Here is a 25308-nt window from a genome sequence, read left to right on the forward strand (position 1 = left end):
CAATATTACTAAAAATATATTTATCATATTTTTATTTTTATAATTTTATAAAAAAAAAATTGTAAAAATATTATTATTTTTATTTTTTATTAAATTAATGAAATAAATAAATTAGCTTATGAATTAATAATTTCATAAATAAACTTTTAAAAATTTAAATTTTGATATAGTTAAAGTTAACGTGACTTAACTTTATTTTTTTATTCTGCCCTCGTCTGTAATACTAAATTAATAACAATTTCTTATAACAGCGTAACACAACTTTTATTTATGCAGGTATTTCATCAGTTCTCAAACTTTTCCCTTCATATACTAGAGCCTAAAAACCTTTCAGACTACGCTCGCATACCGTAATAAACTTATATAAAAAATAAAACGTAATTCTAACTGAATTCATAGCATTCGCTTAGCTCTCAATTTACCTTGCATCATTTAAAAACTAAATTAATACTAAAATATAAAAAAAATTTGTTCTATTGAAAACTTTTTTCTAGTTGCGCTTTGGCATTTGGTGCGACGTTGATAACAGATCGTAACACGTAAAAATTACAGTTGTGTGTGTGTGTGTGTTTATTTTTGTTTAGCATACATGACAATAAATACATTTACAATGCAATCGAACCAACTTTTTGTATTTATAAATAACATTTTTTTTATTTATTTGTTTACTTTTTAACTGGATCACTTTTCATTAATTTTATGTTTTCTTTGACTAACAATCTGCTAAATACACGTATTGTTTTTTATTATTTTATTATTATATTCTGTTTTGCGTTTTTGTTGTGTTTTTTTAAGAGCTAAATAGTTGTTTTTATCCACTGTAGCTTCGCTTCGTCTCCTCTAATTGTAGTTAACAAAGAGATTTGTTTCTTTTTTTTTGTATTGTGCGCATAACTTGTTGAGTTGAGAGTGGGTAGTTTCAGTGTTGAACAACGCCAGTGTTGGTAAGCAGTCGCTGCACATCAACTGCTCTTGCCTAAGGAAATGCTGAAAAGCGTTTGTTATGGAAGCTGCAGCGGCTTGTGATGCTGCTGCTGGTGCTGTTGTTGCTGCTGCGCCTGCATTAGCAACTGTTGCTGTCGCTGCAGATTCAACTCCGTCATATTCTTCATCATGAGCGTGCGTTCCAGATTCTCACGCATGCTGCGCTCGTTCTCCTGGCGAACTGCTCGAAGCGAATAGAGAAAAGTGATTAAAGCATATGTCAAATAGTTGCAAAAATAAACTAGATCTAGAGACATATATAATCATATGCTAGTGCATAATCTAATGGAACAAGTTTCTTTGGGCACATTTCACAGTTTGTCTGCTTCTGTTGCATTTCGTTTAAACTGCAGTTGAAGTAAATGCCTGTTGATGAATTCTTAGATATAAACTTTCATCAATCCAGACTATTTACTTTAAGCACAGTTCAACAGTTTATTCGCGATATCCGTTATACGCCATTAGTCGACCGCTTCCGGTTCCGGTTCCGTTTCCGGCTCATCGATAACTTTTTCATATTTGGTTAAACAAGCTTTTTGACCCAGCCCCGCTGGCGTTTCCCATTCCCCTTCCCATTCCCATTCCCTTTTGCTTTTGTGCATTTTACAGCACTTTTAATTAACGGCAAACAGCAAAATTGACATGCGCATGTGGGCGTGGTCGCGCGTCAAGAGTGTCAAAAATTTGTTTGCCAATCAATCATACACAGCAGCATACGGGGGGCATCTGGGACAGTGGGCGTGGCCGGTGTCTGGTCGGTTGGTTTTGTTTTTTGATAGTTTGCTCTATTTGTGTCTGTCGCCCCGCCCCTCGTGTTTGCTTTTAACTTTGTTCTGCATATTGCTTTTGTCTTTGTTTGCTGTTGTTGTTGACTTTTTTTTTGACAAAGATTCGTGTTGATGTTGCAACACAATTTGCTGCAACTGTGGCACGTTGTGTGCTCTGTGCATCTGCCTGCAGTACGTAACGCTTAACTCTGGGCCTGAGTACCGAAAAATGTAATTAAAAAATACTTGCCCTAAATGGCAGACACACATACACACATACACACACACATGCATACATGCATACATGTACAGTAGTACACACACACACACTTATACGAAAAAACGCCAAACAAATATTCAAGTAATTTACGAACGCTTTTATTTAATTGCAAAATTAGTTACTCGTTTATCGAGAAAGGCAGCAAAAAAATAAATGAATGAAATGTAAATGAGTCGGCAAAGCATATACCCAGTAAGGGAGAGATTAAGTAGTATAAAAGTGAGAATATATTTGAACTTAATTGTATAACGGAAGTCGAAGTTAAGATATATGCCAAATAATATATAATGAATTTCAAATTGAATAATATTCTTTTTAAGTGCAGTCAAAGCAGCAGTCGTAGTAGTAAAAGTATTGCTAATAGTAGTAGAAGTATTAGTTATAGTAGTAGAAATAGGAGTAGAAGTTATAGTCATAGTAGTAGTAGTAGTAGAATTTATAGTTATAGTAGTAGTAGGAGTAACAGCTTTAATTATAGTAGTAGTAGTAGTAGAAGTAGGAGTAGAAGTTATAGTTATAGTAGTAGTAATAGTAGAAATAGTAGTTGAAGTTATAGTTACAGTAGTAGTAGAAGTTATAGTTTTAGTAGTAGAAATTATAGTTATAGTAGTAGTAAAAGTTATAGTTTAAGTAGTAGAATTTATAGTTATAGTAGTAGTAGTAGAAATAGTAGTACAAGTTATAGTTTTAGTAGTAGAATTTATAGTTATAGTAGTAGTAGACGTTATAGTTTTAGTAGTAATAGTAGTAGAAGGTATAGTGGTAGTAGAAATAAAAGTTGTAATTATAGTAATAGTTGTAGTAGAAATAATAGTTATAGTAGTAGTTGATGAAGTAATAGTTATAGAAGTAGTAGGAGTAGAAGTTATAGTTATAGTAGTAGTAGTAGCAGAAACAGGAGTAGAAGTTTTATTTATTGTAGTAGTAGTAAGAGAAATAAAAGTAGAAGTTAAAGGAATAGTAGAAGTAGTAGTATTAGTTTTAGTAGTTTTAGTAAACGTTATATTTATAGTAGTAATAGTAGTAGAAGTATTAGTTATAAAAGTAGGAGCAGCTCTTAACTCATCCTCTATGAACTGTTAAGAATATGTAAGTTAATCAGATGCAATTTATTAGCTATAAATCCATTTAACTCTTTTCACATACCCACAACTTACAGGGTATTGATATAACATATTAAATCCAATTGAAACCCCATTATTTCCATTGTCAGCACCCCCTATTAATTTTAGCTACCCCTAAAGCTTATTTAACCGCATTGCATGCACGCTCACTTCACAGTGTGGCCAATCGACTTGAATTGTATCAATTGAAGCGCAGAATTTGAGGAATGTGTAATGAGCAGCTTCCATAATTGGAATTCACAGATATTAAATTACACATATTAAAATGTTAATCAAAAGCAGCTCGGAGCATATCTCCTATTACAAAGTAATTACATAAGGAATTAAATATTCTTTAAGAGCCACAAGTAGAATGCATTTACAATCCAATATATATATATATAGGAATTATAATTCATTATTCATCATTATAAAACATCTCCATTAATTTTATTAAATCTAACAACTCAATAGAACTCTTTTCAATTGTCTAGCACTTACAGGGTATTAAAATAACAAATTAAATTTAATATGTGCACACGCCACGAGAATGCGGCACTTAAAAAAAAATACATTTGTCGCTGTGCCAAATGGACTCGAATGTGAAGGCGGTCGAGGCGGAGAGGGGAGAGGGGAGAGGGGAGGGTAGGAGCGAGCTCAAACAGAACTCAAACACGAGTTTGCAAGGGATCACGTGGTCTGTGGTCGTAATCCTTGTCCTGTTGCACGCAGGCGTAGGCGCAACGTGTTAATGATGACAGAGGCGCAGAGGGAGCCGGGGGTCAGGCACAGGTGACGCTGCGGCTGGTTGGCTGCCATTATTCACTTGGCAAGTGCTGCCACAGCTGCCGAGTACAATGGGGCGCACAGTTCACATATGTGTGAGTGTGCGTGTGTGCTTGTGTGTGTGTGTGAGAGGCTATTTGAGACCAATTAACATAGAACTTTCCCACTGGTAAACAAGTTAAATTGTTAACAGCCATTATGGGCGCTCATAAATGCCGTCGTGTAACTTTCAGAGACTCACTTTGTCTCTGTGTGTGCGTGTGTGTGCGTGTGTGTGACCAGGTGTGCGTGTGTGTGTGTGTGAGTTGCTTCTTTGTGTCTTTCATGTTGTTTAATTATAAATGCGGCGTTGAAAGCAACAGCACAGCCTGTGGCTCGCTCTGGCTCTGGCTTTGACTCGGGCCATGGCAATGGCTCCTCCCTGGAGCTGCCTGCTGTGCAGTCACATGACGGATGAAGACCGAAGACCATGTAACTACAATGTAACTAATTAGTTTCCTGCCGCCCCGTGGGTGGCTGCTGGGCAGGCTGATGAAAATTTAAGAAGAATCAGTGAGCGACTGGAATGGGCTGAGTTCAGTTCAGTTGAAATTGCTGAGGTAGCTGTGTGGTTTCCCCCCTCAATTTTTTTTTTTTTTTTTGGGCTGGGCTCTCTGCTGCGATTCAAAGTTATTTTGCCCGAAACGAAAGGGTCATTAAGTTATTCAAATTGAAAATAGAATACTTGACAGCATAATTAATTGGAAATATTCTTTCAATTTCTATTGTGAAGAGGAATCGGGGCTTGCAAAATGTTTGGCACCCACTTATAAGAGAATAAATTAGTAAAAAGTAGTGAGGGCGAAAAGTTGTGAGCTCTTGTGGGTCTCATAACTTGCTTTCCTTTATTTCCATTTAACACCGTATGTACGCAATAGCTGCAGGCCTTTCTATGACTTCATAAAGTCAAATTAACTTTCTTGATTACATTTTCTACATCTTCTTCTCTTTCTTTAACTATATCAAGGCCTTATCTATTTTTTTCTAACTGCTTCTTCTTCTTCTTCCTCACGGTATATATATATATATATATATATATATATATTAATATTTATAAGTTTTATTAATGTTGATTTTATTAATTTTAATCTGCTTTCATCTATATCATATTTTATTTATTTTTTTAATATGCAAATTTATTTACATATAAATACTATGAAAACATGAATTTTCGCATCAATTTACATAAATTTCGCACCATCTGAACATTTCCATTGGGGCGAGAGCTTTAATAAAACATATTTATTATTGTTATTATTTTTCGTTTATTTATGTCTGTTGCTATCTCTCTCTCTCTCTCTCTCTCTCTCTCTCTCTCTCTCTCGGCCAATTGAAATGGAAATTTTAATTTTCTGCACACATTTCCTACTCGACATTTGACGCCATCGACTGAAAAGTCCGAGTTTGGGTCAATGCGAGTGATTGCACTGATAATCATCATTATAATGATAATGCTAATTATAATTACTTATTATATTTGCCATAATTGCAAACAATTTTAATTGCGTGTAAATGAGGTTTTTGTAGCGCTTAAACAGTTGATATTTATTGTTTGAATAAAAATTAAAAAACAGGATTTTTGTTTGCACTTATTAAATATTCATTTCATTAATTTGTATTATTTTTGCAATATTTTTTCTTATTGCTAAATTTAATATATGATATGTGAACTAAATATCAATGAAGAGTTCTGTGAGCCTCTTTCGTGTCATTTTATGTTTTGAAATGCTTTCATCTTAACTTAATGAGTTCTGATTTTTATTAAATTATACCTACCTATAATATATGTCCTAAATCCTTTGAGAACAGTTGCTTCAGTAGCCAAGCTTATTGACACTTCTAACTTAAGCTCAAGAAGTCAAATCTAAGTTCTGAGAAAATTGCAATTTTGAACCTAACCTTAGCTAGTCGAACATAACCTAAAAGATGATTTGTTTTCAGTGCTGTTTAGCTAACTCCACAAAAGTTCTCAAAGTTCTTCGCTTGCCGTAACTTAACCTCACTTTGTTTGTAAAATCAGTTTCTTAAGAGCAATTTCTCGATGCTCTCAAGCCGAGTTCAGCCAGACTAAGCTAACCCCACTCAAGCAATTAGCAATGCTGCTAAGGCAACGTTGTTTATCGCATCTTTCAACTTAACCTCATTTAGCGGGACCTAAGCACACTTAAACTAAAAGCGATTTTCTTTGCATAGTTGGCGTGTAATCGTGAGCTTTGAATTAGCTAGTCTCATGGAACTTTACTTGATTGGGGCTATATAGAATTTGATTGACATTATTTTGATATAAAAATAACGATACTGGGCTGACTTAGCTCACTAATTTACTGTCATATATTTTATATATATATATTAATTTTCATATCAATTTTCTCTAGTGTATTACAAAATTCATCTTTCAGCTGCTTCTTCTTTGCTTTTATGCTTTTCGTTTTCCTCTTTAGTCATTCGCTCTGATTACGTTTTCATTAATTTTGATGGCCATTATTTGTGTATAAAAATGAAGGCAGCAGCAGAGAGAGAGAGAGAGCACGATAGAGAGAGAGAGGGAGTGCGACAGAGACAGACATATATCTTTGACATTGCCCCGTCAGAGTTATTCTACTGTGTGACTGTCAATTTATTTGTTTGATGCGTTTTGTGGGCGTGGCTGATAGGGGCTGCTACTAGTTGTGGTCGTTATTGTTGTTGTTGTTGTTGGTATTTGACTTGGTCGCGTGGGCTTTTCGCAGGACATTTTGACAAGGACGTGAAGCCAACTGAGCGGGCAATGTCACCAGCAGCAACAGCAGCCAAACAATTGTTGCCAATGTTGTTATTGTTGTTGTTGTTGTTGCTGCTGTTGCACTCACTCACGCGCACATGAAAAAGTAACCTAGTTTCGTGTCGTAAACGTAAAATTACGACTTTGTGTGTGTGTGTGTATCTGTGTGTGTAAATAAGCGTGCAAGCCTGTAGGCGCACATACGAATACCTACATACATCTATATATGTATGTATGTATAAAAAGGATGCCAGCCGTTGCCACGGCTCGTAATGATGCACACACGCACACAAACAAACAACACACAACTATTAAGTGAAAGTATAAAAAGTGAGCATGATAACAAAAAGGTCCTTGCAGACGCAGCATCCACAGCCGCACGCTTGGCCAGTAAGTCAGTGAGTCAGTCAGTCAGACAGAGAGACAGACAGAGAGACAGCCCGAGCACATTGTCATTGTCTGTGCTTGGCTAAACACACACAACAAAATACAACACAACACAGACACACACACATACACACCTACACACACACGCAGTGCTGATTAGTTTGGCTGCTGCAGTTAGAGCCACAGAGAGCTACAGCCACACAGTCATTAAAGTCGAGGTAAGCATCATTTTTTATGGCCAACGCATGTGTGTCTGTGTGTGTGTTTTTGCATGTGTATATGTACATATATGCTATTGCTGCTGCTGGTGTTTGCAAGTCAGTTAGTCGCATAGTCATTGACTCAGTTATGTAATGCACGAGATTTGCTCAGGCTTTTACCAGCTCAATTTTCATAAGTCAGCATCTGGCAGCTGTTCATTGGGGAATACCTAAAGGTATTTTGCTTGGCTTTATGTTTCCATATGGGAACCTAAACTGACCCACAAAACAGCCAGCCTAACTGCCTGACAGTTTGTCTCACAGTCTCTACGTCCGTCCGTCCGTCTGTCTGTCTGACAATGGAGCCATTGGGTCCACATTGCGTTTGCATTTGTGCGTTAGACAAATCAAAGGGAATTGCAAAATGGGAAACCAATTGCAGCCAATTGGGCTCTGTTACAGTTTGTTAAGCAGTAAATGTATCATAATTGAATTTGATGTTGTCCTAGATGTTACGATAAGTATTATTTGAGTTTTATAACAGACGCAAGCAATATACCAACTAAAGTTAAAATACAAATTAAAGAAGCTTATAGCGAATCAATATGATGATATTATTTACATAGCATCACATTTACATTTAGCATTACATATCTATAAAGAGCAAAGAATCAATGCATGCATTGGAAGCCTTCTCAATACATGCAGATCAAAAGGATATCAGCCTTGGCTGTTCTATGGTTTCTAGTGTACCCTTTTATTCTTGGTTATACCATACCAGGAATACAGTCCTAGAAACCTACAAATTATGGTTTCTAGTGTACCCTTTTATTCTTGGTTATACCATACCAGGAATACAGTCCTAGAAACCTACAAATTAAAATTCCTGCTCCATCAATATGAATGTTATGACAGTTTGCTGTTGGCCACATACAATGGCTTCCAGTCGACATACATATGCTTGGTCAAACCATACCAAGGATATAGTCCTGGAAACCTAAAGGGTCGCTTTAATGATCCGCAAATATGAATGCATTTCTTTCAGCTGACTTTCGAATGTGCCCCTTTTACCCCAATGAAACCCAGTCGACGCACATATCCTAGGTAATCAATGCTAAGGATATAGTCCTGGAGATCTACAGGACTAAATTGCCCACAAACATGCATGAATGATTTTCTTTCAGATGACCTTTTATTATTTTTATGGGAGATCGCCAATTTAGTTGCTTAGCATTAAGGCGCTTAGTTAATTCGGCTGAAGTACCAGGCGCACAGAAATTAGTAGAAGGTTGCTAATTCTTCTTGTAGAGGGAGAGAAACCTGCAATATGTGATCTTGAGTCAAAAACATAAACAATGACAAGCAATTCGCCATTTAAATCACCCAATTTATACGTACATACAGTCAAAGTACCAGGCGCACAGAAATGACAAGAAGGTTGCTGATTCTTATTGTAGAGGGAGAGAAACCTGCACTATGTGACCTTGAGTCAAAAACATAAACAATGACAAGCGATTCGCCATTTAAATCGCCTAAGGTATACGTAAATACAGTCAAAGTACCAGGCGCACAGAAATGAGTAGAAGGCTGCTAATTCTTCTTGTAGAGGGAGAGAAACCTGCACTATGTGACCTTGAGTCAAAAACATAAACAATGACAAGCAATTCGCTATTAAAATCACCCAATTTATACGTAAATACAGTCAAAGTACCAGGCGCACAGAAATGAGTAGAAGGCTGCTAATTCTTCTTGTAGAGGGAGAGAAACCTGCACTATGTGATCTTGAGTTAATAACATAAACAATGACAAGCAATTCGCCATTAAAATCACCCAATTTATACGTACATACAGTCAAAGTACCAGGCGCACAGAAATGAGTAGAAGGCTGCTAATTCTTCTTGTAGAGGGAGAGAAACCTGCACTATGTGACCTTGAGTCAAAAACATAAACAATGACAAGCGATTCGCCATTTAAATCGCCTAAGGTATACGTAAATACAGTCAAAGTACCAGGCGCACAGAAATGAGTAGAAGGCTGCTAATTCTTCTTGTAGAGGGAGAGAAACCTGCACTATGTGACCTTGAGTCAAAAACATAAACAATGACAAGCAATTCGCCATTTAAATCGCCTAAAGTATACGTAAATACAGTCAAAGTACCAGGCGCACAGAAATGACAAGAAGGTTGCTGATTCTTCTTGTAGAGGGAGAGAAACCTGCACTATGTGATCTTGAGTTAATAACATAAACAATGACAAGCAATTCGCCATTAAAATCACCCAATTTATACGTACATACAGTCAAAGTACCAGGCGCACAGAAATGAGTAGAAGGTTGCTAATTCTTCTTGTAGAGGGAGAGAAACCTGCAATATGTGATCTTGAGTCAAAAACATAAACAATGACAAGCAATTCGCCATTTAAATCACCCAATTTATACGTACATACAGTCAAAGTACCAGGCGCACAGAAATGACAAGAAGGTTGCTGATTCTTATTGTAGAGGGAGAGAAACCTGCACTATGTGACCTTGAGTCAAAAACATAAACAATGACAAGCGATTCGCCATTTAAATCGCCTAAGGTATACGTAAATACAGTCAAAGTACCAGGCGCACAGAAATGAGTAGAAGGCTGCTAATTCTTCTTGTAGAGGGAGAGAAACCTGCACTATGTGACCTTGAGTCAAAAACATAAACAATGACAAGCAATTCGCCATTTAAATCGCCTAAAGTATACGTAAATACAGTCAAAGTACCAGGCGCACAGAAATGACAAGAAGGTTGCTAATTCTTCTTGTAGAGGGAGAGAAACCTGCAATATGTTATCTTGACTTAATAACATAAACAATGACAAGCATTTCGCGGCTTAAATTTCTCTATTTATAAGAAAATGTCGCCGAAATACCAGGCGCACAGAAATGAGTAGTAGTATGACTCATGGCATTTTAAACTGAGTTACTTAACAGAGAAGTGTTAATTAACAGAGATATGTTACTTAACATAGATATGTTATTTAACCATCTTATTTAACATGTCAATGTTACTTAACATATAAATGTTATTTAATAGAGAAATGTTACCTAACATGAAACTGTTAGTTAACATGGAAACGGTACTTAACATTGGACTGTTAATTAACAGTGTAGACCCAGGGGACTGTTATTTCACCGTATTTACAATTTTTACTTAACAGTATAATAACAGAGAACTGTTGATTAGCAGCGTGAAAGCAAAACACTGCTATTCAGCATAGGGAGAGGTGTTTTAGTGCAGATTCTATACATGTAGGTATTCAATACTCTCACAAGGCTCACAAGGGCTATACCTATGGGTTGGTATGGCCAGAGGTAGGAAGGGGCGAGGGGCAGCTGGGAAAGAGACATACATACATACATATTTTGCGATTCAAATTCAAGCGCCTATGGCACGAATTCGCTTCTATAGGTTTGCTAGGACTACATAATTAGCAATATATAGCCAAGTATATGAAAGTCAACTAGAAACCCTTAAATATTACGACAGGATGTGACAAATTTTGCGAGCACATACAAAATCCGCCATGAATCAGTCGATTGCATTTAAAATTAAAATTGCACTGATTTTGTATCAAAATCAATTTAACGACACTTTTAACTGTGACCCTTATCAAAATAAAATAACTGTTGCAGTCAATTTTAGCCAACGTTTTGTCTTGATTAAGTGATGTTCGCTCTTAATCCATAGGCATGTTCCATAATGGAAAGCAATATCTCATATTTATAAGTGAGTTGCATTATTTTGCTGACAATCATTTTTAATAAAATGAATTTAACAGAGGAAGACAGAGAACATTTATGACTCACATGTTTGTCTCAAAAATTCAAGTTATTTAATAATCATGCCATGAGTCAGAGTTTTATGTAGAAAATTCCAAAATGAGCAAGTGAAAATTATGATTGATTTTTGTTCTCTGTGCTCTGACAGCAGCAACAAAAATATGCGACAAATATGAAAGGCAATCTAACAGTAATTCATATAAATATGATATGGAATTTGATTAACAGTTACGGCGCACATTTATGCATTCAAATTGATCAACTAGAGCTGAGCGCGTGTCGTGTTTGTGGCAGTGACACGAGCACGGTCAGGTCTATAGAGTAATCGATACTTTTATTGTTGTATTATTATTATTATTGTTATTTAATTTGAATTGCACTTTTTAATCACTTTAACTAGTTCACTGAGTCACTGAATAGGGAAATTCGCAAATAACCGAAAAGAGAAATCAAAAGTTGAGTTTACTTGAAAAGGCTTTGCCTACTTACAGACGCGTGTTTGTATGTGTTTATCTTTTCAATGGCAATTCGCAGGAATTGTAGCCAATTGTTGTTGTTGTTGTTGTTGTTGTTGCTCCTGGACATCGTTGGGCAATTTGTCAACTGTTTTGTTGCGCTGGCACTGGAGTGGAAGTGGACAATCGAACTGGCTCACAATTACACGCACGCACACACAGAGAGCAGGGCACAGGAGACATGAAGTAGTAGTAGTAGTAGTAGTAGTAGTAGTAGTAGTAGTGGTGGTAGTAGTAGCAGAAGTGGAAGAAGAAGAATTGGTAGCAAGCGCAGCGGAAACGGAAGTGAAAGCCGAAAATATCAAACAGGAAACGGCATTGGGGCAAAGGCGTCTACCGATTGTTGATATCGCAGTTATCGCTGTCCTAGTTCATGACGGCCGCATGCCCGTATAGTGTACGGGCGTATCCCTGCTGAACGAGTGCGGCTTCTTGCCGGACTGACTCTGGCCGGAGGTGAGGGTGACAATGACCACGAACACACTGGCGCAGACCAGGCACAGCAGCACCGTGGCCAGGACAATGCAGACGATTCGCTTCCGTTTGCGATCCGCCTCCTCATCCTCGTCCGTCTCATCGCTCAGCGATTTCTTTTTGAGCTTGTGCGAGCCGCCACTGAGCGAGGCCTTGCGGCCCGCCGCCAGCTTATGATGGAAGGGACGCAGCACCTGGGCCGCAAAGGCGGCATCCGTCAGCTCCTGCTCGTAGGTCAGCGAGGATTTGCGCTCGAACGACGGCCGCTTCTCCTCGATGAAGGCGGCGGCCACCTGTGCCGCAGATATCGGCCGTGGACTGCGCTTGATCTCGTCCACGTTGACAACGCCGGCGGCACTGACGCTGGGCACCGCCGTCGACAGCGGACGGCTGTTGCGCCGGTGGGGTGAACTAAGCTCGAAGTCATCGTCCGCAGCACCGCTGGCATCGCCGCCAATGAAGCTCTTGGACTTCTTGGTCGCACTCAGCGCCTCCCGGTAGCTGCGCAGTCGCACGCTGGCGCTGTGCAGCGCCTTGGCCTGCTTGACGCTGGCGCTGGCGTTGGTGCCCTGGAAGGCGGCGGCGGCCGCCAGGACGCCGGGCCGGTGCACGGTCAGCTCCTCCAGGTTGCTGGGCGACAGGTACAGTGAGCGTCCGTGTTGCGCGCCGCGCTTGAAGTGGTACGCGGCGCTGGCAGCGGCGGCAGCGCTGTGCAGCTTGCTGGTGGACGGACGGCCGTCCAGCTCCAGGCTGTGGGTGCTCTGCTGACGGGAGTGGGGCACATGGTGTGGCTTCTGCTTGATGCTGTTCGAGGCGGAGGCGGCGGGCGGATGGGTGGCGCTGTGACCGGCGGCGACAATCAGACCAGGCGCCGTCTCATCAAACGAACCGGAACTCTTGCGCTGTATCCGCTGCACGGCCACAGCGGCGGCTGCCAGCTCTGCCACGCCCAGCTCGTCCATTTTGGTATGGCTATTGCTGCGCGAGCGCGACTCCACAAAGAGCTCATTCTCCAGCGACAGATTCGACTGGGGGAACAGGGAACGGCCGTCGAGCGGTTCAATCAGATCATCGTTCAGCGATGGATGCCGTATCTGCGACTCCACCACCGAGTCGGGCTTGCTGCTCGGCCGTCGGCCGGGATCGTTGAAGGAGCGATGCGATCGACAGCCCCGTCGACTGGGCGAGGGCGAACGGGAGATCTCCTTGCCGCCAGCCGGCGGGCCGGGCATCAGAAAGTTGGCACGCACCGAGCTGGTGCGACGACTGGAGCTGGCCGAGCCAGCGGCGACGGCCAATTGTATTTGCTCCATGGCGGCGGGATCCTGTTGGGCGTGGAAGGAATGCGTTTTCTTCATCTGAAAATTGGTAGACGGATGAACGTCAATTGTGTCTGAGCGCCGAAAGAGATTCTTTTTCAGCTGCAGCTGCTGCTGCTGCTGCTGCTGTTGTTGCTGTTGTTGTTGTTGATGCGTGTGGTGCGGGTGGTGCGGCAGCATATCATCGACATCAATGAATTGAATTGGTGATGTGCTGCCGCTGCCGCCCAGCGTTGAGCGGCCCAGGCCAAGCGACATGCCCAGACCCACATTGTCGCCCAGGCTGCTGCTGCTGACCAAATAAATATCTGGCTGTGGTTGCTGTTGTCGGTGGTGCTGCTGCTGCTGCTGCTGCTGTTGATGTTGCTGCTGCTGCTGCTGCTGCTGCTGGCCAAGCACTGGGCTGACCGCATGCGAGGTGGGTGAGCTGGTGGAGCTCGAGTGCGTGTGCTGACGGTGGTGCTGATGTGGCGCATGCGTATGTGTTGGCAACTGGTGGTGTCGTGCAGCGGCTGCTTGTGCGGCCAGCTGCTGAAAAGTGTGCATATGCAGTTGTTGCTGCTGTTGTTGTTGTTGTTGGTGGTGCTGTTGTTGTTGTTGTTGTAGGTGGTGGTGCTGGCGTGCAGATAGTGCCGGCGATACGGAACCGCTGCCACCAGCTACATGCGTATGTTGTTGTTGTTGTTGGGGTATATGTTGTTGTTGTGGTGGGAGTGCTAGGGTCTGCGGCGGTGCAGACGATCGCACGGGCAGCGGCGACGCCGAGCGGTGGATCAGCGGCTGCTCATGCACAATAAAGCCATCGTCTAAATCTAAATCAAGTTCACTAGCTATCGGTGCATAATTATCAATGGCCATCGACAGCGAGCGGTGGATGGGCTTCAGCTTGGGTGGTTTCTTTTTGGTGGCGGGATTATCAAAGGAGGATGTGCCCGAGGTATGCTCCTCATCCGCATCGCCGGCAATCAAATACGGATCATAGCTATGGACAGATACCACATGCTGATGTCGCGACTGTTGCTGCTGCTGTTGGTGGTGCTGTTGATGGTGGTGGTGCTGCTGCTGCTGCTGCTGTTGGTGGTGGTGCGACTGCGACTGTTGCTGCTGACCACCGCTGGTGCCGCGCTCCATGCGGTAGTAATACTGCCGTGGGTATCTATGGTAGTAATGTGCAATTGTGGTGCTGGTATGTGGGTGGTGTGGCGAGCAGGAGTGGGGTAATCACACAGACACTGACCTGGTCGTTGGCTAACTGTAACGGTGGTGGTAGTGGTGGTGGTACTTGTTATTCGATATCGACTTCGAGTTCGAAATTGAGTACGAGTTCGAGTGGTTCGAGTGGTTCTTGATTGTTGGCCCGTTGCTTTGGCTGCGCTGTTGATTGCTAGTGGTGCTGTGGTGCTAGTGCTTAGTAGTGCTAGACACCCAATGAACAGGGCTGCCGAGGTGAGAATAAAGAGACACACAGAGACAGAGAAAGAGAAAGACAGAGAGAAAGAAAGAAAGAGAGAGAGAGAGAGAGCAAGAAAGCTAGTAGGTGTGTGTAGTCGGAGTTGTTGGGGGGCGGGTGGGCGTTGCTTTGGATTGCAGTCTAAGGACAAATACACACACACACACAGAGTTACAGACACACACAAGGACTTGGACAGAGACGCTAAACAACGAGATGTTAAATGTGCAGGATATTCAGGATATATGCAGCATTAAAGGCAGCTAAGTTGTTGTTGTTGTTGTTTGTTGTTGATGTTATGTGATTGTTGTTGTTTTCAATGCGCTTCCTTTTTGTGATGGCTGTTGTTGTTGTTGTTGTTGTAATGCAACTCGCTTGTTTAATTGTTAACGATTTTGTTTTCTACTACTTAATTTTGGTTTTTATTGTCACATTGTGTATTGATGATTGTTGTTGTTGTTGTTGTTGTTGTTATTGTTTTTGATGTAGGTATGCTTTTGCCTTAATTGTTGTTGTTGTTGTTTTTTAGCTACACTCATTAAAATGGGCTAATATAAAAGCACAACTAGAAGTAGACAAGAGAAATACATAAAGAAATAACATATTAGCAAGCTGGACGGGTTGTGTCAAGGATCTTGGGATGTGGTAGTAGTCGACTTGGTGGATGGTGGTTTGGTAGTGGTAGTGATGGTGGTGGTGGTGGTGGTGGTGGTATTGGTTGCTTGGCTTAGGTGGGCGGTGCAGCTTGCCGTGCTGTACTCATGTGTAGATTTGGTGTGTGGCATCTAGTTAACTTAAAAGCAAAAAGTGTTAAGCAAAACTAATATGAAATACACTGAAAGAAAGAAAAAATACAATGCTCTGTTGCAAATTGAGTCGAGTGTTAAAAAGAAAACACAATAGAGAGCTCTCTTAGAAGATATACAACTCGTACTTCATTTAAGTTAGCCTACTACAATTATATTTGTTATAATTGCTTTAAAAGCCATTTACAGTGTTGCAAAACTCATCAAAAAGAGCTCAACTTGGGCTTCTTTCATATCTCTGTCTTTATCAATATTTAGCCTATGATTCGCTGCATATATATACATATGTATATATGCAGACATACTTATAAATATATACATATTTAATTTCCCCCCTCCGTTGAATAAAATTCCTTCAATTGCCATTTCCATGGCTACCCCCACCTTCCCCGCTGTGGAACTCGACGTAATCCCCATTGGGTTTAATCAATTTGTACTCAGCTTAAGCAATGACACGCCCCATTGCCGCGACAACATTTTAAAGGCAAGCGATGCCAGAACGTAGCAATTCCATTGCCCAAGTGCCAAAGTAGCTAAATTCCCGTTTTAGCCTGGACTTATCTATTTAAAGTACTTGCTCGGCAGCTGTCTGTGTGTGTGTGTGAAAAAATTTGCATTACAATCCTGAAATTTGCCATCGGCGCCCACAGCCAGGATTCGGTCACGTTGTCCTTTTGGGATGCCGATGCGCAATGCGAGTTAATCGAATTGAATCTATTTGGACAGTTCGTAAACCGAGCCAATGCAAGTCGGGGCGGGTCAGTGTTCAGGGCGTGGGCGTTGAGTATCGCGCAACTCGTTTGTTGGCCATACACAGACACACACACACACACACTTATACACATAGACACACACAATTCATCATTTTGGGGGCATGTACCTTTGGCAAGCCTAGGCGAGAGGCGGTGGGCGGGGCGAGGCGAACGTTTTGCATAATTTAAAACGACAAGCCACAGTCGGTGGCTCCACAGTTGAGCTTGGGCAACGTCGGTATGTCCTTTGCCACTGTCACTGTCACAGCGTTAATTTTTCAAAGCTCATTGATGGATGAGTGCGCCAGTTGACATTTATGTGCCTAGCCACACACTGGCACACACACAAACACACACACACACACACAGATAGCGTAACTCGAGCGAAAGCTGTTCAAAAATTAACGCTCTGCGACTGAAAAACTTGTTCGTGTTTTCCAACGAAACGAGTTAAACATATTAAAATTTGCTTATGCTAAAGGTAAAGAATGAAAATACACACACACACACGCAACTTGGCTAAGAGGCCTTTTGGTATGGGCACGTGTGTGTGTGCGTGTGTGGCAAATGCTCTGAAGACATTTAACATCACGTACATTAAATATGTTTAAAAGAGCTTAAGTGAAATGAAATGTGGCGGTTAGACAGACATATATACATACACATACACATACATATACATGTGTATATATTTAAATGTATAATAATAAAAAAAAGTGCGCGCACACATTACATGCATATACGCGCATTTACCAACACTGAAACACACACACACACTCGCCGTATAAGTAATCAGGCATGTGTGCGTATGACAGCGTCTGGCGTTGGCAACAATGCCAGCTGCGAGGTGTCAGTGTGTGTGTGTGCGTGTGAGGCACAGATCCTTGGATACCCATATCCTTTTGTCTTATAGCAGACTGTGAAAGCAGCAGCAAGCAGCAGCAACAGCAGCAGCAGCAGGAGCAGCAGCAGCAGGAGCAGCAAGCAGCAGCAGCAGCAGCAGCAGGAGCAGGAGCAGCAGCAACAGCAGCTTAGTTCCCGCCTTGAGTAGCGTGCGCGCATTTGAGAATTCTATTTCAGTGGCTGTTTGTGCTCCACGAGCACTTGTCAAATTCCTTCTCATATCAAATCTGAGACGAATTAGATGTAAGTCTTCGTCTTGTAGGTATCCCCTCATGCAAACGAATATTACTCGAGTGGGCAACACACAACAAATCGGATTTGTTTTTTGATATGCTTGATATGCTTGAGCTATTGTAGACGTATCCCAAAAATACACAAGCACACACAGACACAGACACACACACACACACACATGCATAAATATTTATTATGCTGTCTGCTATGATTTAGGTTGCTGCAGTAGCAGCAGGAGTAGCAGGAGTAGCAGCAGCAACAACAGCAATAACAACATACTGTTATTCTTGTCCATTAGCAGAGAACATTATGAATTTCCTGCGAATTATTGCGTATATTTCACATAGTACAAAGGCATTACAGCAGTTTTTGCACACAAATTGGAAATCAGTTCACATATTGGTTCAATTGAATGCCAATTTGTGAGTTCTGGGAGTATTTAGTAATAATAATAGTAGTAGGAGTAGTACTTGGCATAAATCATACAGAAAATCGTATATAAGTTATTTAGATTATATAGATCACATTGCTTCTATAGAGCATATGCAATAGATTCTACAAATTATTGAGATTACCTAGATCCCAAAGAATATAAAAATATATATATAACTGAGATCATAAAGATTATTTGTATTATATTATATGGCCATTAAAGTCACTTAGATAATTTAAATAAAATAGATCATATTTATCATATATGTATATATTTATTTATATATTTAGTTTTTTGATCATTTTATATTATTATATTTATTTATTTTTTTTTTTTTTAATTTAATTGTTATTAATGAGAAGGATTTTTCTACTTAGTAAATCAGGCAGCTTTACTCGTATATACACAACTACATATATACTCGTATATTTGAGCCAGATTTACTTCTCTAAACTCTTCGCCCACTGTCGTTGCGGCAGCGCAGCATTGTGCTGGCCCCGCCCACTAGTTGGGCGCATTTAAATACAATAGATTGCTCCATAAAGATAAGCTATAATTAAAATATTCCAGCCAACATCAGCTGCAAATGATTAGCAAGTTGTGCGGAAGCATGCTCTATGCTCTTTATGCACCCCACCCGACCCGACCCAGCCACCCAATGCCATCCATTCCTTTGCCTTTTGCTGAGTCGTGCGACTCTTTCGAGTACTTGCGGCATATCAGAAACTCAAAGCAGATGCCTTAATTGGCATAAACAATGGTTAATTAACATAAAACTAACAATTCGAAGCCAATTTAAATAGCCATACGTGCGTAATTAGCTGTCTCCCATTGCCCTATCCAGTGCTGCCTGACGGCAACGGCCACACAGTGTTGCATAATGACTGACGGTTGACGGCTGACTGTTGGTGTTGACTGTTGACGGCAGTTGCTGAAATTTCCGGTCTGACTGTTTCGGCCTGTGCCAAGTGTGAGCAATTAATTGCGTTTAATGGCGACCCACAAGCATACCGCACCACAGCATACCACCCGAATCCCGCACACAAAACCATCACCCACAGCCATCATATTTCGTTAAGTGGTAAACGAAGGTTGTGCCAGACGCTATCATCATCAAGCGTCATCGTCGTCGTCGTCGTCGTCGTTTTAATATTATTAAATCCGGCGTGGTTTCCGTTGCGTTTTACGCATATTAATGAAGCCCAAAGCGCTTTCAGTGGTCGCAGTCAGCCAAAAGGACTCGAAATTCGACTCTCAGACTCTGGAACTTCTTCTGCCTTGCACACGGTCTGCCTTGCATAATCCGATTAAATGCCAAACGAATTATGCAGTAAAATGCATTCTTGTCTTTTGGCTGCAAAGCAAGCTGCTCTCTCCTGACACTCAATTTGCTGTACGTATGCTTGTGCGACTAAAATGTTTGCACAGAAGCACATACACATACGCTTAAACCGAGCCGCACTCACACAAAACAAACGCAAATAAACGCTGAATTATTTCTTGCATTTGCTCTGCCATGCGCACAGTGGGTCAAGTATATTCTTCAAATGACATAAATGATGGATTTATTATTTGAAATAATATAATTTAGCTATATATTCTATATAACAGGCATAAGTCATATATAATAACCTCATTCTGTTATGTACATAGTTCAGCTTTGTGGGCCAACAGACGTCTGTTATTTACATAATTTGGCTTTATGGAATAACGTTTCTCTCTTATTTATGCAGAGTAACATATTTCTGTTATTACATTGCTCAGCGTTGTGCAATAACAGACCTCTGTTAGTCTATATAATTTAACTTCTGCAATAACAGACTACTGTTACAGGCCTCTAACTTAACATCCTTTTGTTGTTTACATAGTTCAGCTTCGTGGAATTACATTCTTGTGTTAATGGATTATGCAGCTTCCTTTCTTCTTGGTCTCCGCAGCTAATACAAAAATTCTGCAGAAATGAACTCTGCAGCTAATACAAAAATTCTCTAGAATCTTGTACTACTATTTGTCTATCGCGAATATGATATACACCCTGTCCATGGTGAACACGGCGCAGTGACTGCTGTGCCTGACAGTTATGCAATATTATTTTAAAAACACATTCCAGCAGAGCTCGCTGTCGCTGCTGCAATGTCAGCAGCAAATGGGGCAACAGCGCCTGTTGGCCGAGCTCAAAGGCAACGTCTAAGGCATTTCTGAGTTTCTATTTAATTTGAATTGTTTTGTAAATTGAATGGGCAAACATTTGTGCTGCCCAGCACTGGTCGGAGTGGCGGGTCACGCGCCACTGCTCCACACTGGGGCCATGGCCGTACATAAGCTTATTAAGTGTGCTTAGCTGTTTAATAAACAGCCATAGAAACGTTGCTGCAAATGCAGCAGCAGCAACAGCAGCTCAGATGGCCTCAAAAGCTTTTTGGCCACATCATTTTCGTTTGCGGCTGGCTGCTGGGGGACGGGGGGATAGCGGCGGGTGGCTATAGAAGGACAAATCTAAGCGCGAAAATAACAAAATAAATACAATATATAGAGGAAAACAGGCACTGATAGATAGAGAGGAGCAGAGAGAGAGACAATGAGCAGAGGGAAGGTCCGCAACGCCTTCGGGTGCTAAATTCAATTAAATAACTGGACAAAACTTTTCACAACAGAAATGTTCAGCGTCTTGAAATGTTTTGGCTACAGTTTGACAACAATTTATACACACTCACAAACAGTTACAGACACACAACTATACACACACACAGACACACACACACACGTTGAATGCGACTGGCTCAAAAGTTTTCTACAATTTTGCTGTTGTTTTTTTTTTTTTGTAGCATTCACAAGACTCTTGGCCCAGAGTGAAAGTGCACGTAATATGCCACGCCTACCCCACCACCCCGCCCTGCTAGCCCACTCTACCCCGCACACATTTTGATGAATTGTGAAGTAGCTGAGCCAACGTGGAGAGCCATAGACTTGAACTAAATCTCAAAAACTTTTCGCCCAGCGCAAAATGGTCGCAAGCATTCTTTAGCCAGTTTGCTAAATGAATTTACAAGACCACAAGCTGCTTAACTGGCCTCAAATGGGCGTGGCCAAGGCGTGGGCGTGGGCGTGGAATCAGAGGTCAGAGGGCGAAGGTGAAGCAAACATAACTTAAGCCGCAAGCTCATTTTATATCACTTATCGCCCGTCCGTTGGCCACGCCAGAAACAAATGGGTAATGAAGGGCCCGACATAAAGTTTCATTTTAACAGTTACATATTGGGACAACAGACGAGCACGTAGATGTTCGCCAATGCTCGACCAGAAGATGCTCTATAAATGTAAAAAGATGGTATATAATATGTATAGAAATAAATGATAGAAATAAACCCAAATTAGACTTATTTAATTACTTTTTCTTCTCTTATTGCTATCATATATCATGATATAATTTTTGTCTTTAAACACAAGTAAAGCAACAAGCAAAGTAGTTTTCATATTTGAATGCACATCTATATTAAAAAAGAAACTCTCTTTCGAATAACCTAAGGCCAGTTTGCACTTCATTTCCTCAATTGCAGTCAATCCTTTCTTTTCCAGTTCCTTTCGAGCTGCAGGGTATTACAAACTGCAACTTGGGTCAACAGCTGCTTTATCAGCTGGCTTCCTTATGTCCTTTCGTGCTTTCCCTTGCATATATTGACTGTATTCATTTTTATAGCTCTTTTATACACACATTCACGCACACAAACACACACACAGACATATCTCTGTGAGTTTTGCGTAATTATTTTTGTTGCTGTCTTCGCTTTATCGTCGTCGTCGTCGTCGTCGTCGTCTTCTTCTTCTTCAACTTCTCAGTTCTCATTTACTTCCGGCCAAGTTTCTGGTCGTGTTGTTGTTTATGTGGCAAGTATATAAATTCGTATGGATTATACCAAATTGTTGCTTAATACCGTTTTCAATTAGACTTGATAGCATTATGAGCACACGCTGACAGCGTTTTAAGCTTTATTCCACATCCTTGTAAATAAAACATGTCGAGCAGCTCTAAATCTTGAGTTCTCACAAAAAAAAAAAAAAAAAAAAAAACAACAACAAACATCGATTTATTATGTGCGCTTTAAACTTTTTACAATTTAAGTCGAAATTTAGAACAAATTTACGCTACATTTAACAGCTACTTTAAAGGCTCTTAACAGCCACATTATCATAACGTTTATCTGGCGCAGTGCTGTAAAATGCCAACCATAAACGTTTTATGCGACATTTCAAGTTATTATGTAAATTTTAGATAGACCATAAATTGAAAATCATAAAAAATTACTACTTTAAAGAGCGCAAGGGATGTGAGCCTTTGATTGCTAGAATTTTTGATAGTTTTGCAGCACTTAAATTTAAGTTCCTAGTAGCATTTTTGAGCTCTAAGCGTGCGTTGAAATTTATATTTAAGAACACTATACAGAGCTTATGAGCTATTTTTTTACTTAAAAGTTTACATTGACAATAGTGTTGTAAAATGTATTTAATGAACATTTTACAACACTTTTTCTTTGACTAACATTGCAGTCGGGTAAGCTTTTAGCACATTCGGGACAACATAAAGTTTTCAAATATTGCTCTTACAATACTAAGTCAACATTTTACAAAACTAACAACATTTTATACATAAGCAAATGTTGGTTTTATGAAGCTCTTCTAGCCAAGTGTTACAAAAGTCTATAAAATATTTTAAATTGAGCGAAATCGCCCTTTTAAAGTCACCTCGCATGAATTTCATATACTTTAGACACTCAAGTTTAAATTTATGTACATGGCGTGAGCGCAAGCCTATTGTGTTTAAGGAGACATATTATTATTATTATTTTTTGTTGTTATGCTACGGGTACGTGCTTAACGTGGAGTCTTCGGTTTCGGTATTTAAAAACGCACAGGAACCATTAATAAAAATGGCAACAAAAATTGAAAAAAAAAAAAAAAACACCAGAATAAACGAGCCGCCCGCCCACATATTGAAAGCTGAAGTAAATAACAATGCGAACGCTTCATTAAATGATGTGGCACTAACCCGGCAACAAGGAGAGGGAGAAGATTGGAGGACAACAACTACATAGATAAGAGCCAGTCCATAGACCGTGGCTCACAGCTGTGTGCGGTCGCATGGCGTGAAACTTGGCATAAGTATATATCTATAGATAAATATCTATTTGTTTATATATGTGTTCTAGGGCTCCATTTGTAGCACTTGAATGGATGTGGCCAGCCGCGACCCGCTGTGTTGGCAGCAACATTTGATCAAGATTTGTGGTCATATCTCTGTATGTAGATCTGTGTGTGCTCAAGTTTATGTTTACAATGCCAGCTGACATTCGGAATTAATTGATTTATGTGCTCAAGTATTTGGCAATTTGGCTTGGCCAGAGCTGGGCCATGCTGCTCGGCTTAAATAATGTCAACTGCCAGAACAAGGCTGCAATCAGCGAGGCCAAGTGCAATCAGCACGTACCAAGTCATGTGTGTGTGTGTGTGTGTGAGTGTTTCTGGTTTGTTGTATTATGAGTAGCTGCTGCCACGCCCCGCTGCCTGCTTGCATTAATCAATGCACAATTTTTCATAATAAGTCAGCCGCAGCTGCAGCACAAAATGAAAAGCAAGAGAGAGAGAGAGAGAGAGAGAGAGAGAGAGAGAGAGAGAGAGAGAGAGAAAGAGACAGACTCTGCTGCTGTTCGCTTGCTCTCAGCACGCACACACACGTCCAGGTGTCCTTGGCAGAACGATGTGACCTGGCTCTGGTTATTGGGCAATTGCCGCAGGAGCCATTGATTCATTTATGTCGTGTAATTTGACAACGTAAATAAATTAGGGCCCACGGAACATGGCCAGCAGCGGAGCAGTAATAATGACAGAACAGGCGGCAGATAAAGCTAACGGTAAAGCCAAAGCTACACGCTAAACAGTCAATGTTCAAGCTAAAGCCCCGAGTACGGACAGCAGCAAAGGTAAACGGTTAGCGGATATTGGCAGCAGGCAGCAGGAAACGCAAAAGCACAGAATACACGACATGCAACAAAGAGAGACATATAGGCGAATGATGTCGAGCGGGAGGGAGATACACAGCGCGGGAGATAGAGAGCGAGCGAGCGAGCGATACATTGAGAGTGGAACGGAACCAAGCGTAGCGAGCAACAACAACGGTTTGCAACAGTCCCAGCGGAAACGGAAATCTCAGGTGTTTGCCTTTGCGTTGCGCCCCAACAAAATCGCTCAACATCAGCTTTTCCTTTCTGCTTCATCGTCTTATGCTTTTGCCTTGGCTTCTTCTTCTTCTACTGCTGCTGCTGCTGCTGCTGCTGCTGCTGCTGCTGCTGCTGTGTCGCCTTCAATTTTCAGCCGCAGTTATGTTTCGTGGTACAGCTTTTGCCCTCAGCTACAGTTACAGGTCCAGCTAATTAATCTTATTCCCGAGCAAGCAGAAATAAAAACCATCTCAAATCACATGACAAAAATTAATGGCTCTGGCACGACTATGATATACCCTGACCTAAATGTAAAAAGATGCTGTAAAATGCTTAAGATTAAGTAAGCTATTAGCTAGATTTTTTAGAGTCTGTATGGCTGACTAAAGACTACACTAATTCGACTATAAATATATTTGATAAATAGCAAAAACTCGACTGTTATATACCCCAAATGAGAGAGCTACCCTAACTTCAGAATAAATTGTAACTGAAAATAGCCAAATCCCCTCAGCTGCAGCTTAGCAATTCTTGATAGGCTTAAGTGGGCGGGGCGAAACATATATTTGCTTTTATGTTGACTCTGGCTACGCATTAGTGTTCTATTAATACATTGCAAAGGTGTCTGTTCCCATGACTTGTGATTGTCCTTAAAGCTCCTCTCATCTTTACTCATATTTCAAGCAGCTCAAATGTCCAATTTGTTCACTTGACTCTCAGATTTCAGGATGTTTAGTTGATTTTTCAGTATTGTGGGTAGATCAGAAGGCAAACGTGCATAAATCTAAATACTTTGCATACAAATTCTAGAGGTTTTTCTTCATCAACTTATAGCTATATCATATGTCAAGCCTTTCTTTTCGCTCAGCGGCTTCCGCCGTATGCTAAAAGCTATAAACTTCAAGTAAGCGTAGTCTAAACGCTGATAGAGACAATGAAAATGACGCTGAACCTGGCGACATTCTCGTGATGTTGATGCTGACATGAATGACGTGATGAATGTCGCCAGCATTTTGATGAATGTGTCCCGGGCAAACGTGGGAGCAACCGGCAGCAGTGCAAGCTGGAAAAACACGCGCAAAACAATTTG

At 40.8% G+C, this 25308-nt stretch overlaps 4 protein-coding genes across 17 annotated transcripts in view; all 4 read right to left on the reverse strand.

Annotated features, from left to right (window-relative positions):
* The window catches only part of l(2)efl (lethal (2) essential for life), a 56315-nt gene extending 39439 nt beyond the window's left edge, over positions 1 to 16876 (reverse strand). The window contains exon 1 of the mRNA XM_018105610.3: positions 16864 to 16876. The gene's annotated coding sequence lies outside the window, so the exon portion shown is untranslated. The remainder of the gene's footprint in view (positions 1 to 16863) is intronic.
* sigmar (Tumor necrosis factor alpha-induced protein 8-like protein sigmar) overlaps positions 1 to 25308 on the reverse strand; it is a 73383-nt gene that overhangs the window by 24407 nt on the left and 23668 nt on the right. The gene's annotated exons all lie outside the window — the stretch shown is intronic.
* The window catches only part of LOC108653967 (uncharacterized), a 100677-nt gene continuing 75938 nt past the window's right edge, over positions 570 to 25308 (reverse strand). For all 8 annotated transcript variants that reach the window (XM_089261843.1, XM_089261841.1, XM_089261842.1 and 5 more), the window contains one exon: positions 570 to 1165. In XM_089261843.1, the coding sequence (XP_089117969.1) occupies positions 1002 to 1165 (164 nt within the window). In that variant the 3' untranslated portion in view covers positions 570 to 1001. The remainder of the gene's footprint in view (positions 1166 to 25308) is intronic.
* The window catches only part of LOC108653982 (uncharacterized), a 64522-nt gene continuing 39783 nt past the window's right edge, over positions 570 to 25308 (reverse strand). For 4 of the 7 annotated variants that reach the window (XM_089261834.1, XM_089261831.1, XM_089261832.1 and 1 more), the window contains 2 exons: positions 11610 to 15443; positions 570 to 1165 (listed from right to left, as the gene is read on the reverse strand). In XM_089261834.1, coding sequence (XP_089117960.1) covers positions 12007 to 14559 — 2553 coding nt within the window. In that variant the 5' untranslated portion in view covers positions 14560 to 15443 and the 3' untranslated portion in view covers positions 570 to 1165; positions 11610 to 12006. The remainder of the gene's footprint in view (positions 1166 to 11609; positions 15444 to 25308) is intronic. The other 3 variants (XM_089261835.1, XM_089261836.1, XM_089261837.1) reach the window with 2 other exon arrangements.

The sequence above is a fragment of the Drosophila navojoa genome, chromosome 5 (assembly GCF_054131105.1).
Source record: "Drosophila navojoa isolate 15081-1374.11 chromosome 5, UAZ_NAV_1.0, whole genome shotgun sequence".
In the NCBI taxonomy this organism is placed as follows: domain Eukaryota; kingdom Metazoa; phylum Arthropoda; class Insecta; order Diptera; family Drosophilidae; genus Drosophila; species Drosophila navojoa.